Raw genomic sequence first — 25495 nt, 5'->3', positions numbered from 1 at the left:
TTAGATGGTCTGTAGAGAGCGAGCGAGGTGCGGATGGGCCCTGTATTTGTTGAGATAGCGGGAGTCAGACTTGACCTTTTGGGTTCAAGATGAGTAACAGCTAGTCTTCATCTCTAATGTCTGGAAATAGTCATAGATGACCTTTACTTAAATGTTCAGTATATTTCTAGGGTAGACCGTCCCTCTAAATGACCCTGTCCAGATGGATAATGCAATCAAACTCAACCACATTTGTTATTAAGGGTTAAAAGGACATTAATGCCAATTAGAAATAAAAGTGGGTAACTAATACTTCGGGTTTAGTTTTAGAGGTATGCTGGCATTTTGGATACAATATAGCATATTATATAACATAAAAACAAACCTTTTCTAATCATCATATGTTTTGGAAAACAACGCTGAGTGTGATTCTGTGGCAAACCATCCACCATTCAATTAAAATCCATTCATCTCCTCATTCCCCATCACCACCTCTTGTATATGTGATTGCATTCTGTTGTGGATGTAGTGGACGATCCATCATTGTGGCTCTTGTTAAAGGATACAGCGTTCTTCCCACATCTGCATAAACAGCCATTATTCCCTCTGCTCAGATTCATTCCCATCAGCCCTCAGAGAAAGAGAGACAGGAACTTCACCTCGACAAATTGCCTTGCTATTGTTTCAGAATAACACCACGCTTTACACCCTCTAAGATTATTTCTAGATAATTGGCTCCTGGAAATAAGGCAATTATTATTATTTTTTAAATCTAATTATTTGCGCCCCCGCCCCCCCAGACAACAAAGTTAATTCTTCACACTGCAATTACAAAGTAAATTCGATGCTGTGATGTAGACATTTTTTTTAGTCATCTTTTTTTTTTTTTTTGTCCCGGATTTCTCTCAGCACACGGGTTCCACGACTTGAGGGAGGCCTCGCTTTGGCACGTAAGCCGTTGTCCTGGCAACCATCTTGATGCAGTGGATGATGGGGCAGACGCTGAGGCAGAGAGTACAGCCGGTGCAGCTGTCCTGAATCGAGGGGAGATGAGTCTCGGGGTCAAACACAATGGCCTGCCAGACACAGAGACATTAGAATCATTATATCCTTACCAGGGGCGACAACCTGCTACGGCTGGACGTCACACAGTACAAACGCAACAAAGACTGTGTGCTGTCCGTACACTGAACGACACAGATGTGTGAGAGCTGTCAAGAACATGTCATGTGGGTCATATTTCACACATTTCCCAAAATCAAAATAAGAAAATAATTTCTCATTGCAGTATTGAAAAAACAAAAAAAAAACAAAAAAAAAAAACAATGAAATAATATTAAAATATAATATAATATAATATAATATAATATAATATAATGATGTATTATTCTATTCTATTCTATTATATATCAATTGTAAAGTACTTATACATCGTGATAATATTTGGAATATCTGCATTTAATTTTTTTTCAGCTGGTTTAAAAATGAGGATGATTAATAATAATAACAATAATAATAATAATAATAACAACATCAACAACAATAATAAATGTAATTATTTTAAAATTATTTGTACTGTAATTATAATATTGTACAAAAACAATATTATAATATAATATATAATATAATATATATATAATTGACAAAATTCTGAAATTCTGAAGTATTTATACATAATAATAATATTTATAGTATCTGCCTTTTCATTTTTTAAGCTGGTTTAAAAATGATAATTCATTATAATAATAATAATGACAGCAACAACAATATAATTATTTTAATGTAATTATTTTCACTGAAATACAGTACACAAAACTGTATTAAAGTAATTAAAATGTAAAGCGAATTATCTTTTACTTTAAAAAACTTAGTAATGCTAATTAATGCATTACAGTAATGAGAATTTGGGAGGGAAATTCGTGTAGTTTGCATTGTGGCAATAGTGAAATATTTCCACAATGCAAAAAATCCTAAATGGGCTTAAAATATAATTTCCTTTATGTAACATGCAACTTTTTATAAATTTCTGTTTGATATTGTAGTCAAATGTGAATACACTATGGAGCAGAGGAAGGAATGGCCATCAATCTAAACATTATACTAGACTGTTAAAACAATCAGTAAAATATTGTGTTTGTAGGACAGGAAGATTAGACATTATTTTGGCAGGTGAAATCGAGTATGGGCACCTATTCAAACATAACCGGATTGCCGCCGGCGCGTCAGACTGCTGTTTTGTATTGCTTGATGGGCCACCTATTTGATCGTGACACATTGTGTTGACGAATGCTCCTCTATATTAGAAAGCATTAATAATGTGTAATTCCTCTTAGAGATCCACTCACAGACAATGAGCGTCACTGTGAACAATTACTGCTTTGATAAAACCCGCACTCTACTTCATCAATACCCTTATGATAAATTGCAAGGGACATTTATTTAACAGGAGAGGGTGAGATGAATACTTTAATAAAACTGTCAGAGCCATCCCACTTGCTGTACTTCTGCAGGCTGAAGCACAAGGGGACATCACCATTTTCAGCGCTAATATTCATTAGAGTCTCTAAAGGGAAAATCACGTGCGCTAATAAGCCATCTTTAGCCTGCCAGTAAGAGGCGCCATAGCAGCATTTGGTTTTTTGTTTGTTTTTATGGCTTTTTTGACACTTTTTATGCATCTTTTTATGTCAGACTAGACACTAAGTATGACATAAATATTGCTATATTGGTTTCACCAGCAGCTATCACCCTGTAGCCCAAGACTGGTTGCCCACTGAAGCTAAGCAGGGTTGAGACGGGTCAGTATCTGGATGGGAGACCTCCTGGGAAAACCAGGTAGCTGCTGGAAGAGGTATTAGTGAGGCCAACAGGGGGCGCTCACCCTGTGATCTGTGTGGGTCTTAACGCACCAGTATAGTGACAGGGACACTATACTGTCAAAAAAAGCACCGTCCTTCAGATGAGATGTTAAACCGAGGTCCTGACTCTCTGTGGTCATTAAAAATCCCAGAATGTCCTTTGAAAAAAGTAGGGGTGTATCCTGGTATCCTGGCTAAATTTTCCCATTGGCCTCTGTCCATCATCATGGCCTCCTAATCATCTCCATATAAATACTGATAGTCTCCTCACCACCAATAAGCTGGTGTGTGTTGGGCGTTCTGGTGCAATATGGCTGCCGTCGCATCATCCAGGTGGATGCTGAACATTGGTGGTGGTTGAGGAGATTCCCCTCTTCTATATGTAAAGTGCTTTGAGTGCAAAGAAAAGTGCTATATAAAATTTAACAAATTATTTTAGTTTGGTATTTATAGTTTATATTGGTTTTAATATTGACTTCAGTTTAGAGGGTATATGCATTGACATCACTTTCCCGCCGGAACACGTTCCCTCAGCCGGACTGAGTGGCAAAAGAGCTGCTGTGAAACTGCAAAAACACCATGCAGTAAAACGAACGATTATCAGTTTAAACTAAAGGTTGGACTCGATATAGAGCTCCGTATAACTTACCAAAGATCCATGGATATTGACATGCAGCCAGGAATCGTTTTTCCTGACTTAATATGTGCCTGATTTCGACGCCAGGGAAATAAATAAAGCAAATTTGCCTGTAAACGCTTTATATAAATACAATATAGGTAGGTCTAAATCTGGGTGATCATTTATATCAATGTTATATATCATCATATCGTCCAGCCTTAAAACTTGTATAGTTTTTTTGTCAGTGTTTGTTTAAAAACATCCAATTAAGCAGAATATACGATGGTTTTAGCCCAAAATTCTGCTTATTGACACAAAATGATAACTGCAAATGTAGCTTTCGGCAATCTGTGAAATTATATCTCAGATTTCTTGTCAAATCTATCTGTACAGTCAATCTCAAAGCTCTTTCCCATTTTAGATGTGTGTTTTTTGCGGCATTCACGCTGAAAACCAATGCTGCCGCTCAGTCTTTTTGCCACTCAGTAGACGTAATCGCTAGCCTAGAAATCTAAACGCACAAAACTTTATTTTGCAGCCAGTGTCGTCTAGCAACTCTCCATTGGCTTGTGAGCTGGAAAAACCAAACTCTAGTCAGGCCTATCACAGCGTGTATAGAGTCGGTGGGCGGGCTTAACATAATGACGGCAGAGTTGCGACGGTTCCGCGTGAATTCCCTGCTACTTGAAAACAAAGAAGAGCTGCTGCTGCTGGTGAACAGCGGTCTTTCGAAACCCGAGACTCTGGTAGACTTGGAGTTAAGCTTTTCTTTGAGAAAAGAACAAAGAACGGCACTGAAGTCATTCTTAAAAAAGGAAGATGTGTTCGGAGTTTTGCCGACCGGATACGGCAAAAGTTGAATCTATCAACTAGCTCCGCTGGTGGGAAAACGCTCTGGATGGTTGTAGCGCTATCCTAAGCATGTACGCTAACTGCTAGGCCACATTTTTGCCCATTCTATGGCATATTTTCATTGTTTTTGCAAACATAAACCTCATTCTGTTAGCTTGAGATGAAAAACTGCTAGTTGCTGAGAGCAGGACATGGTTCTTTTTCAGTTTATAAACCTACTAGCTGAAGACTTGGAGCCCTGGAAGGGCCAGGAGCTGTAATTTAACAGCCAGAGGCTTGGAGCTATCGCTTTGTGTGGGAACAAACAGGCGGTGTGTTGGTGTGTTTCTGTATGGGTGGGTGGACAGAGAGAGGTGCGCACCTGGTATCCAGCATCGTTACAGGTCATGTAACACTTCCCGCAGTTAATGCACATCTCCGGATCGATCAGAGCTTGCACTTGCTCCTGAATGTTTAGCTCTTGATAAGCACCGATATGTTTCAGAGCTTTGGCTATCACATCCTGAGCACAAAAACACAAACATATGGGAATTTCAGACCAAAGGTCAAAGGTCTTGAGGTTGGAAAACGTCTCTGAGCTACAACTGTACACAAACATTGTATAATTTAAGCAAACCCACTTTAACTCTTGGCACAGGACCCTTGGGAGTGTAAACTCTTGTTCCTTCAGTGGAAATGATGTCGTCACTGTAGTCTTTCGGTTTCTTTTTGTGGTTTGCAATCGCCTCTTTCTTTTCTTTCAGATACAGGCCAAAACTGGGCAGACTCTATGGGGAACAAGAAACAAACACACTGAATTGTACCCGAATTGTAACATTTAAGCCATTTTTGTCATTGTTAACTAAAACTACAATTGAAATAAAGCTGGAATAAAATAAAACATAAATATTAGATGAATAATAAAATAAAAAATAAGTTGAAGTACTAAAATTAAATAAAAAAAATTAAACTGAAAATATTAAAATAAAAGCTCATTCAAAATATTAATAAAAACTAATACCAATACAATTTTATGTTTTTTTTTTTTTTTACCAATACCTATTATTCAGAATGGTGTCTGCCGATACCGAGTTTGATTTTCTTAAGGAATAAAAATCTCTCCAAATAAATCTGTAAACCATACATGGGACCCTTTAATTTGGTACATTACTATAATATAAGGTGGAAATTAACAACAGAGCCCAAATTATTACATTCAACTGCTATTTATTTTTAGATATAGGCTTATATTTACACTCAAATAAAAACTGAAAAGTACGCATACTGTACAACTCAGTTGCACTTAAGGTAGCTTTCCGCTTACTTTTGATTGACAGGATTTAATCGGCCCTGATCATCGGCTGTTTTTAAACAATCAGCCAATGGCCAATAGTGAAAATAATTGGTTTTACATCTGTGCATCCCTTAGAAATACTATAGGCCTAATAATAAACTAATTTACCCCAAGAACCAGTATTAATTTAGTATTATTTATTGGGTTCTACCATCCAATTCACTAAAGGAATAACTAGTGGGATACGTTCTTCTCACATTCTTCCCTGGACATTTGTTATACTATATGCTCTCCAAAAACAGATGCCTGATAACATTTGGTGATTTAGTTGAGTTTTCTTTGAGGTAACCAACTATATTTCCTGTCAAACTCAATTACGTTGAATTCTGAAGCACGCTCTTCCTTTCACGCAGTGCCATGTGTTCTCCTGTAAGATGCTCTCACCAAGAAGACCGATATTTACGCTTACTAGTGATTACTGATTCACCGGGCTTCAGATGCCATGTGTGCCAAAGCATCAGCGCTACATCCCTCATTAGACCATCAGAGAAGTACACACGCTCACAGGAGAGGAAAACAAAGGCATTAAAGACACACGCTGCTCCCTTTCGAGGAGTGGCTACTTTTTTTCATCTTTGAAAATTAATGAGATCCCTTCTGTCAACATACAGCGGTTTAGAGTCTAATCTGCTCCGGGCTTAACCGCTTTCATTCCACGCAGAGGTGAGACTTCAGGTTTGTGGCGTTTTGCAGAAGGCAGCGTTTTAATGCTAAAAGAAAGAAAACTTATTGGCAAGCACACACACGATCGATATTACATTCGCGGTCCCCGAAGCATCTGCGCACGTTGTCAAAATCGCTTGTGCATAAAAAGTAAAATGAAAACTGATGTAGGTCACGCAGAATGATTTCTGAGAGATTATTGTCCTTGGTTTACCACTTTTGTATCTTTTGAAGGCCCTGTACTGTAAAATCATGCAATATATTTGCAAAAATATTCATTTGCCATTCAGGCTTAAGACATTACTGTGGCGACGAACAGGGATTGCCGGCTCGCTCGGAATTGTGTGTGGAAGATTCTCCCGCTGATGGATTCAGGAGGAGTGTGACGACAGGAAACATGATCTCGGCCACTTCACACTCTCTCAGTGAGCTTCTCATTTAGAACCTGGATGGCTTCACTTATTTAATTCTCAAAGCCAATTCTCACCATGCTTAAAAAAACAGGTCTTAGCAGCTTTCTGAAACATGGTGGATTTCATGGTGGATACAGTACTTTCACTGTACGGACAGACACAGTTGAAACAGTATCAGTAACACAAGTAAGTCATATGACATGAGGATGAATAAATGATGACAGAATGTTCAGTTTTACATGAACTATCCCTGTAGCGCTTGAAGCCGAACCTGCGAAACATGCATCACATAATCGCATTACAGATCAAACTACAATCAGATCTGAAGATATTCCACATTAGAGTTCATGCGAAGCCATCAGATGACATTTCTTGGCGCGCGAGTTAGGCTGTGCATTTGAATACCGTTTTTCGTCACATATACACAATAAAACCTTCATTTAATGTCAGAGTCGATGTCAGTGATCAAAAGATGTTAATCTTTCGCTCTTCTGATTTCTTCAGGTACAGCGAGCGGGTGTCAAGCAACAAGTCTGAAGGTGAAAAACTCAAAGACGGGCAATGACAAGGGTACCTACATGAAAGAGCGACGCGGGTTCAAAGCAAAGCCAGGCGTCGTTTCTCAGCCGAGCGCTTCCATGCGATCCGACTATTAAGTCTTATCGCTCTTTCAACTGCTCATTGTGCCATTAAGAAAAGATATCAACTCATGAGTCAAAAATAAAAGTCATAAAGAATGCTATAAACAACCCTGAAGCATAATAATCATGTGATTTATCCACACTCAACCACTGCAGCAGGCTATAATTAAATATGAAAACCTAAATTTATCTAAGAGCGTTCAAACCTCATTAATTTGAAGCCAGGACAGCACAAAGTCTTTTTACAACCACAATGTTTTGCCGTCATCTCGTTCCTACTTCTTCATGACACTGCGAGAGGCTTTCGGGTGAACCAGCATAAACCGCAGTGAGAGAGTGAGGCCCTGGGAGACAGCGTAAAGTTAAGAGCCCGGCCCTAGGTGCGACTCCAAGGGAGGAAGACATTCTCTCAAGCTCATTAAGGGGAAGCTTTCGTCTCCAAACTCCCAGCATGCTGTGCATCATCCTCGCTTATTTGTTTTGTAATAATTTAGTGGCCCGCTACTGAAAAGTCATCGAGCTGTGTCTGGTTTAATGAAAAGTACCGGGTGGCGTCCACCACCCTACGTGCTGGTCCTGTGTCTTCAGCTATCACACAGACTCTCCTAATTGGATGCGGGGTTTTTTTATAGTACACACACATTTTCTCACTTGTACAGTCCTCTCAAATTTGTAAACAACACATAGCACACTCATTTATGTTACAGACGGGCTGCTTGATTCAACTTATTGTTTACACAGGACACAACATTACAAAGAGGAGACAATCACTGAAACAACTACTGTCATGTCTTAAGTCACCAACGTTAGAAATAACTACAATTTAAAGGTGAATTGTGTGATTTTTTTATGTTAAAATCAGTGTTGTTATTGTTAACTAAGAATACAATTTATTTTTGGTAATTGAAATAAAGCTGAAATAAAATAAAATTTATGAATTGTAGTAAAAATATTAAAAATAGAACTAAAAAAAAAAAAAAAAATTATAGAATGTTATAGAATATATCCAGAAATATTTAATTTACTCCATAGAAAATATTTGGAAAACAAAAACTAATACAAACGGCAATATAACATTAACAGTATATAAATATACTATAAAATAGTATATAAATAATATTAAAATAGCACTAGTTCAAATTCACGAGTTTAGGACGGTAAGCTTATTATTTTTAGAATTACATTTTCAATCCGCTTTGTATTGTTACAATGTCAGATATGTAAATCAACAATGTTTAGAAAAAAAAAATCACGTTTACTCGTCAGCAAAACGTCACCGGATGACAAAACGTATGGATGGCAACCCAGTGCATTATGGGTGTTAAAGTTTTCCCACCTATTTAACGGAAGACAACAGCCTTTTTTTTTCTTTGTTTTCTACAGTATAGTCAGGTTGCACCAAGTCCAAAAAAGTTTTCCAAAAAAGCCTATTTTGCCAGCAGTGAAGTACCCCTTTAAATTTGGTGAATGGCCCTTTAAACACTTCACATTTGACAAGAAAAAGTAATATTAACTATTATTTTATTTTAAATCATAACGCAATAATTTAAAGGGATAGTTTACCCAAAAATGAAAATTATTTGATCATTTACTCACCCTTATGTTGTTCCAAACCTGTTTGAGTTTCTTTCTTCAGCTGAACACAAAAGAAGATATTTTGAAGAATGCTGGTAACCAGACAGTTGATGGTAGCCATTGACTTCTATTGTATTTTTTTTTTCCTTGGCCATACATTTATTCAATCGTAATTTCTTGTCAAACCCTTCTTTTTAGCCCATCACACTTTTACGACACTAAGGCTTCCCGGAACGACGCTAGCAGCGTGTTATGCATTGTGATTGGCTATTGTCTCGTGGGTCAGATCTGAGAGAGGGCTAATGAAAGACCCCATTGAGCAGTCGGACAATCGCTCGGCAATAACAGTACATCTTCACTCTGGCCAGGCAAACCTTCATATCTAATGTGCACTAAAGCAGTGCTCTAAACTGTTCTCCACAGGCCTGTTCATATCTCTACGCACAAATGACCCCATATGTCACCTAAAATAAGTGGGGGTGGGGGGTTGTGTGATTTCTGTGACACCAACATCACCAGACAGAATTGCAAAAACAAGGAATGCGTTCAAACTAATTTCCGAAACACTCTGTTTGTCATTGGTTAGGTCAAACAGGTCCAGTCCTAAACTCATGCCACTGGATGAGAGAATATTGCTGAACCTCATTTAGTATGATCTCTTTATAAACTTTTTGAAGCGTCAAAGTGTCAGTTGCGTAGCAGCCAGACAGAGACAGGAGAGACAGAAATCTCTCAGATTTCATCAAAAAGATCTTTATTTGTGTTCTGAAGATGTACGAAAGTCTTACGGGTTTGGAATGACATGAGGGTGAGTAATTAATGACAGAATTTCCATCTTTGGGTGAACTATCCCTTTAAGCTGGGAGTTGTGTGAGCCAGTGAAGGTCTCCAGACTGATATTACCTGTCAGACCGCTTTTAGACATCAGCTCCTTTGACTGACAGCTCACCTGTGGCAAGCTCGATGAGACCGAAAACTGCGAGCAGCCAAGCACCATACCGGACAAGGATTAAATAAAGCTTGAAAGACAGAGAGCAAAGGAATAAAAAGACAGAGAAAAACAGTGCTAAACTGAAGACAGAAGAGATAAGAAAGGGTGATGGAGGACAGCGAGGGGTATGAGAAAATTTGTTAGCCACAAAGAATAAAAAAGGCCGCTTGATCACTCCACAATGTGAAGGAAAGAAAACAAGAGCACAGAAGTCGCTGTGGTTTATAAAACGGAGCCTAAGGGAGCGTTCAGCAAAAGACAAGTTTGTTTTTTTCTTCCCGCCGAGGCAGCGAGCATCGTTCTCTCAGGGGATGAGCAGTTGGGTTTCCTCTGCCATTTCTAAAACGCTGCGCTCAGGCAGTGCAACACTGAAACTGTTGCCTGTTTGTGTGTCCGCTGGACATCTGATCCGCTTTCTCTCAGCTAGGCTGGACCGTGGGGGTATTAACACTTGTAAACAGCGCTCTGGCTGCCTGTGCAGCTCACTGTTGCCTGGCAGGACTATAATGGTAATGAAGCCTTCAGCAAGGTTGTCTTGCCTCACACTGTCAGGGGCGACACAACGCCCTGGTTAGGGGAGAAAGAGGAACAGATGGAGCGTGTGTGTGTGTGTATGCCACAGATAAATACCTGTTTGTTTTAAACCAGATGCTTCCAAGTATGTTTTTCAAACCTTAGTTTATATTGTTATGTTGGTATATGAACACACCTTGAATACAATGACTGAAATGGTCCAGATACACTACATGTGATGGTAATGATGTTTCTCACTTTTTGGGGGAAAGTCTTGCTAAATGTTAGCTAGCGGTCAATTAACTATAAAAATAGTGCAAAACAAATATGAAATAATATCGGGATGATAATACCAGTGGCATTGGAGATAGATTCTCCGTGAAATATAAAGCCAGAATGATTGATGGTAAAATGAACAACCTTCAGAAAACGTGAATAGTCAACCTCTGTCTGATCTTTTCCTCTTTGGTTTGAACAGGTTTGAATGGTTGAACGAATCAACAATAGATGGAATTCTTTAAAAATAAATTTCAAGTAAACTAGCTAGTATGATCACATATATCAGTGCAGAAGAAATGTTTCTTCCAATTACATTTTAAAATAATTGAATAAAAATAATAAATTATAATAAAACACTACCATTGTATTTTTTACAATGTATTTAAAATATACAGTAAAAACAGTAATATTGTGGAATTTTATTAGAATTTAAAACAACAGTTTTTTTTTTTTAAATGTAATTCATTTCAGTGTCTCATGATCCCTCAGAAATCATCCTAATATGCAGATTTGCTGCACAAGAAACATTTATTATCAATGTTGAAAACTGTTGTGCTGCTTAATATTTCTATAGAAATGGTGATATTTTTAGCGCAATTTTCCACCGGACAAAATTGCGATTGTTAACTCATGATTTCTGTTCTGTCTGTGTGCACCAATCTTGCACTTCTATCTACTCCTCAACCAGACCACCTAGAGACTTCAAGTTTTTGGCATTATGTTAAGGAAGGTCTAATCTCGGGAACGCACAAAAAAAAAATCCAGGAAAAGATTTACTATCTCTTAGTGTTGTGATCCCATGAGGTGAGAAAATTGCGCTAAAACACTCACCGAGTTTTTATTACTTGTTTCAGGATTCTTTAATGAACAGAAAGTTCAAAAGAACAGCATATAGTTACTGTTCTAGTTATAGCATAAGTTACTGTTAGTGTATAAATGTGTTTAAATGCATTACTGTTAGTGTATAAATGTGTTTAAATGCATTACTGTTAGTGTATAAATGTGTTTACTGTAATTTGTTATCAATTTAATGCATATCATAAAAAAAAAAATCCTACCGACCCCAAACTTTTGAATGTTGGTGTAAATCAGAAATACATTTCTGATAAAACACCCTATTTTACTGAAGATCAAATGTTTTGTACCAGCAATGATGTCATAATTCATGCATAATGAATTGTGATAGGTCTTTATCACATCTCCCCTTGCAAGCAATGCAAATCGATTTTTCTTATACATCCACCTGACAGAGAAGTAGCTTGCCAGAACTGTACAATAGCGGACGTGAAGTACAATGCTCACACGGTCTACTGTTCATTGATTTTTCTTCTTCTCTTTCGGTTTACAAAAGACCACCTGTCAAGCATACATCGCCGTGACCCGTGCGGTGAGTGACTTTTCCTTCTTTTGAGCAGGAACCTCGAACGCGTTTCTACTCTGCCTGGGGACACGTGGTCACGTTTCTACCCGACACTCCACAGCTTCCCTCGGCTTTCCCATTGTTGCCACAATTCCAGCACTAATGTCCTGTCGACATGGAAATGACTTACACTTATCAGCTTGCTTCTCTTTCGTTTCATTCCTTCATTCCCCGACGCTCATTTGGCATTAGCATTTAAACTACTGCGCTGAGCCGCCTTGCAGTCAGAAGCTGAGAAGTCGCAGCTAGCGTGTTAGAAAACACTAGGCAGGCTTCAAAGCTTTTCCCTCGGCTGGTGTATTAGCAGAAAGGCTGTGATCTGATAAAGGCCTTTAATTCGCTGCTTTGAAAGGAGTTTACTGAAGTTTTGCTCATTTACATGCCGCCTAATATTCCTTGTGCACAAATAATGAGGGAGATTACCGAGGGCTGAACGTACACGTGAAGTACAAACCATTAAAAGCGTGAAAAGCTGCCTTTGTCAAATCTCATTTTCTGATTCTATATTATTTTGTTGCTGCTATGTAAATGCCGTGTGCGAGGAATAAAAGTTGAGATATAAAAATAAACCAATTATTATTTTCTCCTGGAAGCCAAAGCTCCTTTGGTCATTCAAACTTGGGAAAATTCGATCCATCTGCAAGACCTTGTGCACACTTGAACCTTACCCATGTTAAAACTGCTCAATTTGGTCCAAGTGCTTCGTTTTAGCAGAAGAAACAGTAAAACGGGGCCATAACGACTAAGCGCTGCACTATAATGTTCTTTCACCTTTGAGATTGCACTCTGTGTATTGGACAGCGCTGTTATTACATGGAATTTTACGAACTAACAACAAGTAAATGGATGGATGCAAGTCCATGGTGTAACACTAATGCTGCATTAATGAGCACTTGTTCCTAAAGATGTAGAATTATGGGAATTGCGTTTAGCTCCTTAATGGTGTGTCAGAGAACTGTAATAATGAAAGCAGTGTGAGAGGAAGTTGGGGAGGGGTAATCATCAGTAAAAGGGTGTTTTAGTACAGCTGTGAAGTCTTTTACCCTTCCTTTGAGTTCCTCCAGCGTAGGCACAGGCTTCCCCTTCTGATGGCGGGCCGTAGGAGGAGACTGGCCGTCCCAGTCCCGGAGCTCCTCGATGCTTTTCAGGTAGAGCAGGGCTTTCAGACCGGTGCAGTAGTCCTCGATCACAGTGAAGTCCTGGTTTTGTACCGCACTGCACACCTGTGGGAATACACAAGTTGAGCCAGATTCTTTAATAACGGTTCAGGACGGAGCTGTGGTTTAGTAATTAGTGCACATATGGGCTGATTTGCAGCATTTCCCAATTCTTATTACGTTCATCCTCTGGCTACTATTATGCTATAAATAAAATGGCAAAATGTCTTAAAAATCACAATACACCTCCACATACACGCAACATCACGACAGACGGTTCGTGCTTTTAATAAAAAAATTAAAAAAAAATTCAATGTTTGGAAGACTCTTTTTGATGCCATAAAAAATTTGGAACACCTTAAGGTGAAAAATCTTTGGGTTTGTGGCAGTAAAAAATAAAGTAAATTAATTCCATCATAGTTTTGGAATACAAAAGAAGAAATATTGCATGTACTGACCACTCTTTCGCATACAGTATAACGAAAATCAGTTTACAGTACATGCAGCATCTTCTGGTTTGCAATATGACCAATTGTCACCTTTTTTTTTGTTTGCTTTACTTTATTTATTTATTTATTACTTTTTTCATAATTGTGCTTGTCAGTCTGGATTTACTGAGTAAATAAGTAAATAAAGGCCGCATTTTAATTTCTAGGTGAGATATCACTTTAAGTTGTAAAAATGTAAGGTTTGTAGCCTAGGGTTCAAACCTACAATCCTTCAGATACCAGGTCACACCATTAACCACTAGGCTGCATGCACACTAACAACACCCATGCAAATAAATATACTGTATGCACACATACACATGCACATCCAGAGAGAGAGAGAGAGAGAGAGAGAGAGAGAAATGAAGGTCATTAAAACATGTGCCATCCTTCAAAAGACTAACGTCAGCATGCTGAATCAAAGCAGTATTACAACGCACATGGTCTGAAATGCAGAATACAATTGACCTTAAGAGAAATCTAATTCATTCTCTCATTACTGGCAGGGCAGAGACGAGTCCGATAACGCAGAGCTTATGCTCACTCATCAACCGCACGTCAGCGCGCGCCCGAGCCCTTTCCATTGCTCAGAGACTGTGATATGTGCGGAGCGCTTGAAGCCTGGCTTTGTGCAAGTGTCTATGGCACTTCAGATGGCAGTCACACCGCGTCTTAAGGAAGCAGATAAGACACGCTTATCTCCTGGCGCTATCACCGATCTGACATCAGCCAGAGTCGGGCCGAGAACTGCCTTCTTTCACAGGATTAGCATTCAGTCGCTTTGCAAACGCTCACAGCTGGTTCCAGACTCGACACGTAGACCTTTGGATCTCGACTCTCTCGGAGTTTGTATCTGATATCTCGCTTCTAGTTTTAGGATTGGGTTTGATAAAAGGTTCTTATTCATAGCCAGTTCAATTTTTTTGATTGATTTTCATTCCTTTAACAGTTCTTGAACGTCTGCAGTCCTCCATCGAAGCAGATGAAAAAGCGCACTAAAATACCATAGACTGCTTAACTATATCATATCATATCATATCATATCATATCATATCATATCAAAACATAACATAACATAACATAACATAACATAACATAACATAACATAACATAACATAACATAACATAACATAACACAACATAACACAACATAACATAACATATATCATATCATATCATATATCCTCATATCATATCATATCATATCATATACACTGCCGTTCACAAGTTTGGGGTCGCTAAGATTTTTTAATATTTTTAAAAGAGTCTCTCCTACTCACCAAAGCTGCATTTATTTGATTAAAAATACAGTAAAAATTTTGAAATATTATTCCAATGTAAATCAGCTGTTTTCTATGTGAATATATAGTAAAATGTAATTTATTCCTGTGATGCAAAGCTGAAATTTCAGCATCATTACTCCAGTCTTCAGTGTCACATGATCCTTTAGAAATCATTCTAATATGATGATTTGATGCTCAAGAAACATTTATGATTATTATCAATGTTGAAAACAGTTCATATTTCTGTGAAAACCGCCATACATTTTATTTTTCAGGATTCTTTGATGAATAGAAAGTTCAAAAGAACATAATTTATCCAAAAATAGAATCTTTTGTAACATTATAAATGTCTTTACTGCCACTTTTGATCAATTTAATGTGTCCTTGATGAATAAAAGTGTTAATTTCTTTAACTTCTTAAAAAAAAAAAAAAATTCTTACTGACCCCAAACTTGTGAACGGTAGTGTATAGGCCTCTATGAGATAAAAACTTGCATTTTTGCTGTGATATCTTGAATTTTAGGGCCATGCTAACTGCATTCTTTAGGCTCTTTTGCGCAGTGAGAAGTAAGAAGTACTAGGTCTGGTATGGGTGCAAACTTATTTTAACGCGTGTTAAATCGAAAGCCCTATATAGTGACTTTCAAAAGTTTCATTACTATTTTTATTGTTTTTGAAAAAAGTCTCTTCTGCTCATCAAGCCTGCATTTATTTGATCAAAAATACAGAAAAAAACTGTAATATTGCAAAATATTATTTCAGTTTAAAAGAATGGTTTTCAATTTTAATATAATTTAAAATATAATTTATTTCTGTGATGCAAAGCTGAATTTTCAGCATTATTACTTTTCAGTCTTCAGTGTCACATGATCCTTCAGAAATCATTCTAATATGCTAAAATTTTTTCAGGATTCTTTGATGAATAAAAGTTAAAAGAGAACAGCGTTTCTTTAAAATAGAAATCTTTTGTAACAACATACACTACCGTGCAAAAGTTTGGGGTCAGATTTTTTTTTCTTACTTATTTTTTTGAAAGAAATGAATACTTTTATTCAGCAAAGATATGTTAAATTGATAAAAAATGATAGTAAAGATTTATATTGTTAGAAAAAAAAATCTATTTTAAATAATTGCTCTTCTTATTCACCAGTGAATCCTGAAAAAGGTATGACAGATTCCCAAAAAATATTAAGCAGCACAACTGTTTCCAACATTGATAATAAATCAGCATATTAGAATGATTTCTGAAGGATCATGTGACACTGAAGACAGAAAAAGAAATTATATTTTAAAGTATATTAAAATAGAAAACCATTATTTTAAATTGTAATAATATTTCACAATATTACTGTATGTTTCTGTACTTTTGAATAAATAAATGCAGTCTTCCTTCAAAAACTTAAAAAATAGTAATGTTTCCATACTACAATGTTTTGTTTAGTGAGAAAGGAGGGGGCTGCAAATGGAATCGTTAAGGAATCCAAATCGTTAAGTGGAATCGGAACCAAATCATTACATTCCTAACAATTCCCAGCCCTATTCCCTCCTCCTCACAGTCACAAGAAAGACTTTCTCAGGGGGAGGGGGGTGCAGATCATTGGCCGTGCTTCGTCATTTGTATATTTAAAAATTAAATCCCACGCGGCATACCTCATGCTGAGAAAATGGAGGCATTTACCCTGGCTAACGCATCTCTGGGAGATATGTTTTCATTAGAATTCTAATTTGCATAAAACTTGTTTCTCTCCCCGCATATGCCACAGTTCGTATCTACACATCACAAACGAATGTTTGTTTTTTTGAACGAGGCCAATTCAGGTCGATGTCATTTCACCTTGATTTAACATCAACAAATACGCGAGTCCACCGATGCCTGCCGCAGTTTAACAATTGATTCGTAATTATTGCAGTTAACAGAGCAGACGACGTCAATTGGACACCGTTTTAACAGGTTTGTGAGGATCAGTGATCCTACGGAGGATGGTCTGTTGCTCATCAAAGAAAAACTATGAATAGATACGTATGTGAGCTGGGATGCAAACCTGGGATTTGAGCTAACAAATGATTCATTATGATTAAAAGAAGAGCAAACAAAACTAAACGGCGTGATCCTATGTCTGATGAGGCCGTAAAATCCAAGGCTTGTTGCTCTGTGAGTCGCTGCCCATTATTGCTTTTCATTTGATGCAGAACATCAAAGCTATCCTGACCCGGAGTATTTAGCGCTAATGTGGCCGAGTCCTGAAATAAATTTGAAGTGAGAATTTCTAAGTAGTTTCCAGGCAATTGAGACGGCAGGTCCTTTTTATCTGCGCTGAAAACTGTGGTGGTGCATTGATTTCAACTCCTTCTGAGATCTCAGACGCTTTTAGATTCAGCGCTCCTGCTCTTTCCATCTCCCTCTACCCTCATCTTGCTCTATTTCTCTCTCTCTCTCTTTCTGTCTGCTCTTTTATTTCCTGCAATAAAATCCTGGCATTTAGCCGTGCATCTCCCCCCCCCCCAAAGAGATTTAGTTTGGCTTCCAAATGTTACAATGACTATGCATGAAGCTCTTGTCCTTTTTGATTCGCACCGATTGACCAACACACCGGGAAAATACGAGCAACTGATATTTTGTCTAGCGCTTCAGGTAAAAGACTGCATCTTTATGGAAGTCACTGGAAGTAAATACGTTTCACAAGCCACTGAACCAGAGGACTATATTTAGTCAATACAGTCTAGTTTGGTATCTAACAAGTGGATGCAACCTTTAGCCTTTTTTTCTACAGATATAAGCATTCTTTCGTTTCTTTTTTTATGTGTGGTCGCACAACTGAAAATTCATGTGAATTTAAAGGGATAGGTCACCCATAAATTAAAATTCTGTCATCATTTATTTCATATTTCATAAACGTTGCAACATGGCCTTGTTGTATTTTTGGCATAAACATACATTCGGTCAACAAACAACAGTATTTTCACTGCATTTTAATTTTGACGTAAAGCTTGTTATTTTAAAACCTAAATAAATACAGGAAACATTGCAATTTAGTCCGGTTTTCCTTACATAGTAAAATTTGACATTTTGAAGCTATTTAAAAATCCTGTTTGTTCAGAACATTTCCAATATTTTTATTTTTTATTGGTTGTATATAATTACATTTGTATTTGCAACTAAAATGTACTTTTCTCCAATTTGTAGTACTGATCATTTTTTGTCTTCAAATACACACTGTAAAAACTTATATGATCAAAATGTTATGCCAACATGTTTGTACATTGCTTTAACTCATCAAAATAAGTTAAGCAATTTTCTACTTTTTTTTTACAAGTTATACAAAATTCAACTCATTTTTTAAAACCAGTTTAATGAAATTTAAGTTGAAATTACTTAAACATATAAGTTGATTGTACTTTTTTTTACAGTGCCTTGCACATCACGTTCTGGCTACAATATTTTTTATATTTCACATCTAGAATGTTGTACTAGATTCAACTTAACTACAACCAAAGCAACATTGTAAAAACGTTTTGTGGTTTCTGAGGCAGAATCTAACCTTGCTGCTTGTTAAACCTCACTATGTTGTTAACAAATCATTTGTTTCCTCTCTACGGAAACATTTAGCAATATGAAACGAAATGATAAAATCCTTTAAATGGCATTTTAAAACTAAATTAAATGTTCCAAAAACGTTGCAGTTTTTTTTTAAGAGCAAACACATTATATTGACGTTCTGAAGCTACTTAAAGTCCCCATGGTGAAAATCAAGTTTTTAATATTGTTTATGTCTATGTGGTGTTTTTAATATGCTATAAGACAAACCATGTACAAATTCATAAGTCAACACCATTGCTGAGTATTTTCTCTTTAAAACGGCAGTGAACCTCAAAAACGCGGTTTGAAATCGCTGGTGTTTCTGAGGTCACAAACTACCTTGTAACCAATCAGGTCAACGTGTGATCATCAACCAGTGGATCTCTGAGCTGGTGTGAGTGAGTGGAGGCGGGGATAATTAGCATATTCATGGTTCCGCGTATACTAAATGAAGCAAGGGGTGTAGAGTTATAATCAAGCTATTTTAAAGGATAAGTTCGGTATTTTACACTTAAAGCCCTGTTTACAGATCGTTTCTGATGAAATAGAACGGTTAAGATTAAAATTTGGACACATGCTGCTGTCCCGAGAATTTTAGGTTTCTTTCGCTTTCCCCAAAACCTCTAGAATGGGTGTATAGGTGCACTGGAACAATCCTTCATAAAACGCATTAAACTTTCGTTTACAAAGACGTGAAACTCACCGAGTGGTCAGGGGTGTTCACTGATATGCTCACACAAAAATCGCTGCAAAAGATGCTTTCCAACAGGTTTTATCGTAGTTTTTGTCCAACTCCATTGACTTGTATTGAATTTGTTGTGTGAGGTACGGTATTACTCCACCGCTTCTTCTTCTGCTTCTTCTGTGTATTCAATGAAATGCCAGCGGTTTGCTTGCAATTGGCAAAGGTGCATTATCGCCACCAACTGGGCTGGAGTGTCTATTATTCAAGCTCTCAACGGAAGAATCTACGGGTGTGAGACGTTTGGAAAAATAGGTCCACAGTTTTACAACGAATGGTAAAACACCTGTTGGAAAGCATCTTTTGCAGCGATTTTTTTGTGAGCATATCAGTGAACACCCCTGACCACTCGGTGAGTTTCACGTCTTTGTAAACGAAAGTTTAATGCGTTTTATGAAGTACTGTTCCAGTGCACCTATACGCCCATTCTAGAGGTTTTGGGGAAAGCGAAAGAAACCTAAAATTCTTGGGACAGCAGCATGTGTCCAAATTTTAATCTTAACCGTTCTATTTCATCAGAAACGATCTGTAAACAGGGCTTTAAGTGTAAAATACCGAACTTACCCTTAAAGGTAAGAAGAATGTAATTTTAATGTCATTTTGATGATCAAAGATGAGTTTTAAGGGATACAATTATTGACTACAGGGGGACTTTAAAGAAAACCAAAAAGATAGGTATTTTCACAATGTTTCCATACCATTTTATTTGACTATATGAAAATAAAAAATGATCAACAAGCTGATCTACAATTATCTAAATACATAAACAGTATGTCATATTCTGAATTTTACATCTAGAATGTTGTACTAGAATATTAACCTAACTGCAAGCAAACGGCAACATTGTGAAAATGTGGTTTCTGAGGTCGACTCTAACCAGGCTGCTTGATGAAAGCTCGCTTTGTGTTGTTGTAGACAAATCTTTTGTTTTACACCCCTCTCTACGGAAACATTTAGCAGTTTGAAACGAAATTACAAAATCCTGATGCTTTCTTGGCCACAAGTCATTTTTACTACTTGATGACGGTCTCTTTATTGCTGCTCGCAACTGTTTACATGCACCGGGAAGGACCCAAATTACAGTGTGGATCATTAAGATTGAACCAGCTCTGCCATTAGTGAAATATTGCTCCATTGCCCCCAAAGACCTCCCTTTGAAAACGCTGTCCTGATCTCCTACAGCTGCCACTAAATGCAGCTATTTTACTGTCTCATTATGACAGGCGAAAATCTATCATAACAGCCCAATCTTATTAAAGGAGCAGACATTACATTTTACAACAACACCGTGAGTGTGAACGTTTGACATCATTGCTTCAGTAAATGAAAGTATTTTGACTGTGTTAAGCTAGTAGCATTCCAAGATCTTTGGATTTTCCTTGAATAGTAACACAGGTAGGTTACTTTTACACTATCATCACACATGAAAGTCAATACGGCACCATGAGGAGCCCCGGATCCCCTACAGGGTGATTGCAAAGCGATGTATTTGGTAATGAATCAACTAAAGAGTATCGATTGACAAGGGGGTCACATTAGCTGCGGTAGAATGAAGTACATGCTCGCAGAAACCCAGTAACGTTTCAGCGATGTGGGTTATTAGCTCGCCTGGTTTGTCAAATAACGCTATGTAATCTGAATCAAGACAAAAAGGAACAAGCATTTAAAGGCAAAGAAATTCTGTCATTATTTACTTACCCTCATATTGTTCCAAACCTGCATGACTTTCTGTCTTCTGAGAAACACAAAAGCAGTTTTTTGGACCTCAGTACACTCTCAGAAAAAAAGGTACAAAAGGTGTCACTGGGACAGTACCCTTCAAAAGGGTTCTAATATGTACCATTTAGGTACTAATATGTACACGTTTGGTACCAATATGTAACTTTGAGGGACTTATACGCACTCTTTAGGTACAAAGGCATACTTTTTGTAAAGGTACCGTCACAATGACAGCTTTTGTACCTTTTTTTCTGAGAGTGTATATATTTTCCAATATACATGTTTTGTGTTCTGCAGAAGAAAGAATTTTTCTTTTTGGGTGAACTTAGTCAGTGTCGTTGAAGACAAACATACATTCCATAAGCACAAATGCTGCATTTAAAATCGAATACTTTCTTACTTATAGTAAGCAAAAAACAGTACACCAAATGTCCGAATGCATAGTGAGCGAAAAACAGTAGGCAAAAAGTACCCGGATGACCTCCTACTTCCTGCGAGATTCTGAAGTGTGCAAACAATGGACACTTTACTTTCCCATGAGGCCACGGGAGAGGAGTTGTGAATGATGGTGAAGCGACACAACAGTATGTCAGATGACAATGACAACAAGGCAAATGTAGTACGTCAGAATTTCATTCATACTACACACACTCATACTAAATAGAACACACTTTTTTAGCTGTCACAAAGTTTCAAACCAAATATAGCATTATACAGTGTGTGATTTTGAATGCAGCTTAAGGCTTTCACAGTTTTTTTTTTGTTTGTTTGTTTTTTAACGTTTCAATAAATGCTATATTAAAGGTCCCGTTCTTCGTGATCCCATGTTTCAAACTTTAGTTAGTGTGTAATGTTGTTGTTAGAGTATAAATAATATCTGTAAAATTATAAAGCTCAAAGTTCAATGCCAAGCGAGATATTTTATTTAACAGAAGTCGCCTACATCGAATGGCCCGTTTGGACTACATCCCTCAACTTCCTTCTTTAATGACGTCATTAAAACCGTTTTTTGACTAACCTCCGCCCACAGGAATGCTCCCTCAACTCTACCGAAATTCGTTTATGTACTTGCGCACTTCTAATAACTTACTGTGTTTACTCAGCTCTTACGCTGATTTTCTGAAGTAAAACTAACGCTTCATCTTTTGTGTGATGTACAATAAACTTTATTAAACTCATCAGTATATGTTTGATCATCATTCAGACAGCAGACTTGTAGGCTATTAATAAATAATGTATCCATACAAACAGATGACAAATACGTTATAATAACCGTAATTAAACTACTAAACTATACCTGTTCCATCTCTATACAGCACTCTGACTCTGTAGGCATTATTGTCCGACTCGAAATGAACACCGTTACTGAGAATTTCTGATATTATCATCATTCCGTGAGATGAAATTGTCCTGAGAGATTGTCGCGAGCTCATGAAGCTCCGCCCCCTGTGTCGTCCAGCAGCAGCTTATTTGCATTTAAAGGGCACACACTAAAACAGCGCGTTTTTCTGAGCCCCAAAAAATGACAATTTAAACATGCTGTAAAAAATGATCTGTTGGGTATTTTGAGCTGAAACTTCACATACACACTCTGGGGACATCAGAGACTTATTTTACATCTTGTGAAAAGGGGCATAATACGGGACCTTTAAAACTAACTCAAACATACCAAAAACATTGCAGTTTGGTCAGGATTTCAGGATTTTTTTTTTGTGAAAACACATTATATCGACATTAGGTTTGCTGCGTTAGTCGGTGTTACCGGTGTTACACGGTGTTCAGCCGCACACCGATTACATCACTTGCCCACCGCGGCAATTGCATCAATTGCAACCGCGGCATTTATCACGTGACGAGAGCGAGGCGAGCTGACTAACAAGACGATGGCGGAAGATTTGGTTTCAAAGAGAAATGTAAAAGTGCTTATTTTATTTGCCAATATTTTGGATTTAAAACCAATGCTAATTGGGAACCTGCAAACATAATCATAAAGAATAATCATGAAACCACCATCCAAGCAATTGCAGCAACCGAATTGCCAAAAAAAGTCAAATGCGCACGACCGCATAGACATTCATAAGCGATTTAAAAGTAAGGTGGAAAAGAGCGGAAAAACTAGGAAGCCAAACAGAAAACCAACCAGGTAGGCATTTTTACAATGTTTCTAACACATCTTATTTGGGTTTTATAAAAATAAGATGTATTTGCAACTAAAATTGAATCTTTTTTTTGTAATTCAAATTAGTCTTGCGATTTTCAAATGAATCATTCTTTTGAACCAGTTCTCTCAAATGATTCAGGACAATCTGCAAAACATTTGTACATCACTCAATTGTAAAATTGGGTTGATTCAACAAGCATTTTTAAGGGGATAAAGCATGCTAACGAACTGGTTTTCTAAAACAAATATTTTCAGAGCTAATCTAGACATCCTAGTGCTAATCTGAGCTCTGCATCAGAGCGACACAGACTGCTGGTGTATGCGACATCCACAGTCTGTGCAGAATGTGGAAGAACCACAGCCATGAACTTTGAGTTATGATTTTAATAAAGGATCTGCTGTTCTCCAGGATGCCGTGGATCATTTGAATGGAATGATTTGTCTTTTTTTGCACACATTTTCTTGACTTTTAGGGACATTTACACCAGAAAGACTGCAGGTATCACCGAAGCTCTACACGATTATCTTTACGGTTTTGCAGTTTTCTTAGTTAATGGGATAAATCAGGCTCCGCTTCCAACGTACCCTATATCTCGTCTTCAATAACCAAGGGAAGTCAAAACTCCACAGGTTCAACATTATTCGATCCGGAGAAATCAATACAGGATATGAATGGACTTCATTATATTATTTGTTCTTGGGAGAATACTTTTGATGCGCCGTCGAATCGATGTGTCTGCTTAGAAACAATAGCGTGAGCGCCTACAGCGTTTGTGTTTACACTGAGACGTTTTGTGTCTTTTGAAGAGCCTGATTCTCCCATTCAGTCCTTCCAAGTCCCTTCAGTTCTGACTACAAGTCTCGCTGATTGCAACAGTTCGAATTACAGCGCATTCTTTCAACCGCTACCGTTCCTAAACCAAAAGGTGGTTCGTTCTCCATTGACCCAGACCTGACCTGAATTCGGCAGGCGTGCGGGGAACGAAACCAAGCCAGGCCCGGTTGAGCGGGTTTTATCCTTGAGGATAAAACACTGCAAAGGAAGCAGCAATCAGAATCAGTTTTCGGCGGTGCTGATGAAGCACACAGATGTGTGTTGCATGCAGTTTCTCAGCAGTCAGACTCTTTGATGTGTTTGAAAGGACGCGCGTCACAGCGGGTGTTCTCGACAAACTCATCTTCCAGATCCAAACCCCACGATTCACAACACTAATCCTCCACTAAACCCAAAATATTAACACAAAAAAAGCATTTTCTTTCATCACTTGCAGGAACATTTCCAAAGCAAGAAAAGCATCACAAATAGTGATTATATTGAGTAAGATGAAATACAAATTACGAATTTTTAAAGCGGAGGATCTGTAATCGAAAGCGTTATGATTCTATTAAGAGCCCAAGTTATTCTGTAATTAAATTTTCATATTAACTCAAAGGACAAATGTCTGAATGCAAAAAGGCTCTTCAGATCCCAAGTGTTCCCATTGAACAGGTAGGAGAGGGAAAGACATTACCGAAACATTAAATCAACCTTTAAAAATAGTAAATGCATTTATTCAAAGATAGAGATTCAATTTGCATACAGATTCTCTATTTGATTACTCCCCAGACACAAGCAAGCCATGATGTGGAGAGTTTAGAAACACTTTTCAATCTGCAATCTAAATATTATGCTTAACTATACTGTATCTCATTTACAACAAAGTTTTCTAATTAAAACTTTGTATACAGCTGAGACAAATGCAGGGCTGACGATACCAATTAAAAGTAATTGCGTATCAATGCACACACACACAATGCACACCATGACAAATTGTGTCATAAACTAGAAACATATTTGGACTTGAGTTGCATAGATTATTAATTATGGTGACGTCACACAACAAACCAGGTTCTAATGATGAGTTTGAGCAGCACTGTGGTACTATGAGCTATTAAGTATTTTATGAAGTAATTATAATGTTTGTTAATGAAATTACAATGTCTGTTAATGTTAATGAAAGCTATGATAAAGCAAAACACTACTGAAGTGAATGAGAAAAATCTTGCATATAAAAGTAAACAATTAAAATAAAAAATCAGACGTGCAATATGTATCTTTATTGCATTAATACACTTTTTTTTTTTAAACATTTGATCAAACTTAAAGGGGTCCTGTTATGCTTTTTCACTTTTTAAACTTTGGTTAGTATGTAATGTTGCTGTTTGAGCATAAAAAAGATCTGCAAGGTTACA

At 37.4% G+C, this 25495-nt stretch overlaps 1 protein-coding gene across 2 annotated transcripts in view; it reads right to left on the bottom strand.

Moving 5' to 3' along the window:
- Window positions 1-766: 766 nt before the first annotated feature.
- Window positions 767-25495, bottom strand: part of dpyda (dihydropyrimidine dehydrogenase a) — a 168626-nt gene continuing 143897 nt past the window's right edge. For both annotated transcript variants that reach the window (XM_081352581.1, XM_081352582.1), the window contains 4 exons: window positions 13180-13359; window positions 4929-5075; window positions 4670-4810; window positions 767-1055 (listed from right to left, as the gene is read on the bottom strand). In XM_081352581.1, the coding sequence (XP_081208707.1) occupies window positions 885-1055; window positions 4670-4810; window positions 4929-5075; window positions 13180-13359 (639 nt within the window). In that variant the 3' untranslated portion in view covers window positions 767-884. The remainder of the gene's footprint in view (window positions 1056-4669; window positions 4811-4928; window positions 5076-13179; window positions 13360-25495) is intronic.

Source organism: Scardinius erythrophthalmus (assembly GCF_964197995.2).
Source record: "Scardinius erythrophthalmus genome assembly, chromosome: 22".
Classification (NCBI taxonomy): Eukaryota; Metazoa; Chordata; class Actinopteri; order Cypriniformes; family Leuciscidae; genus Scardinius; species Scardinius erythrophthalmus.
This window is presented reverse-complemented; position numbering and strand designations above follow the sequence as displayed.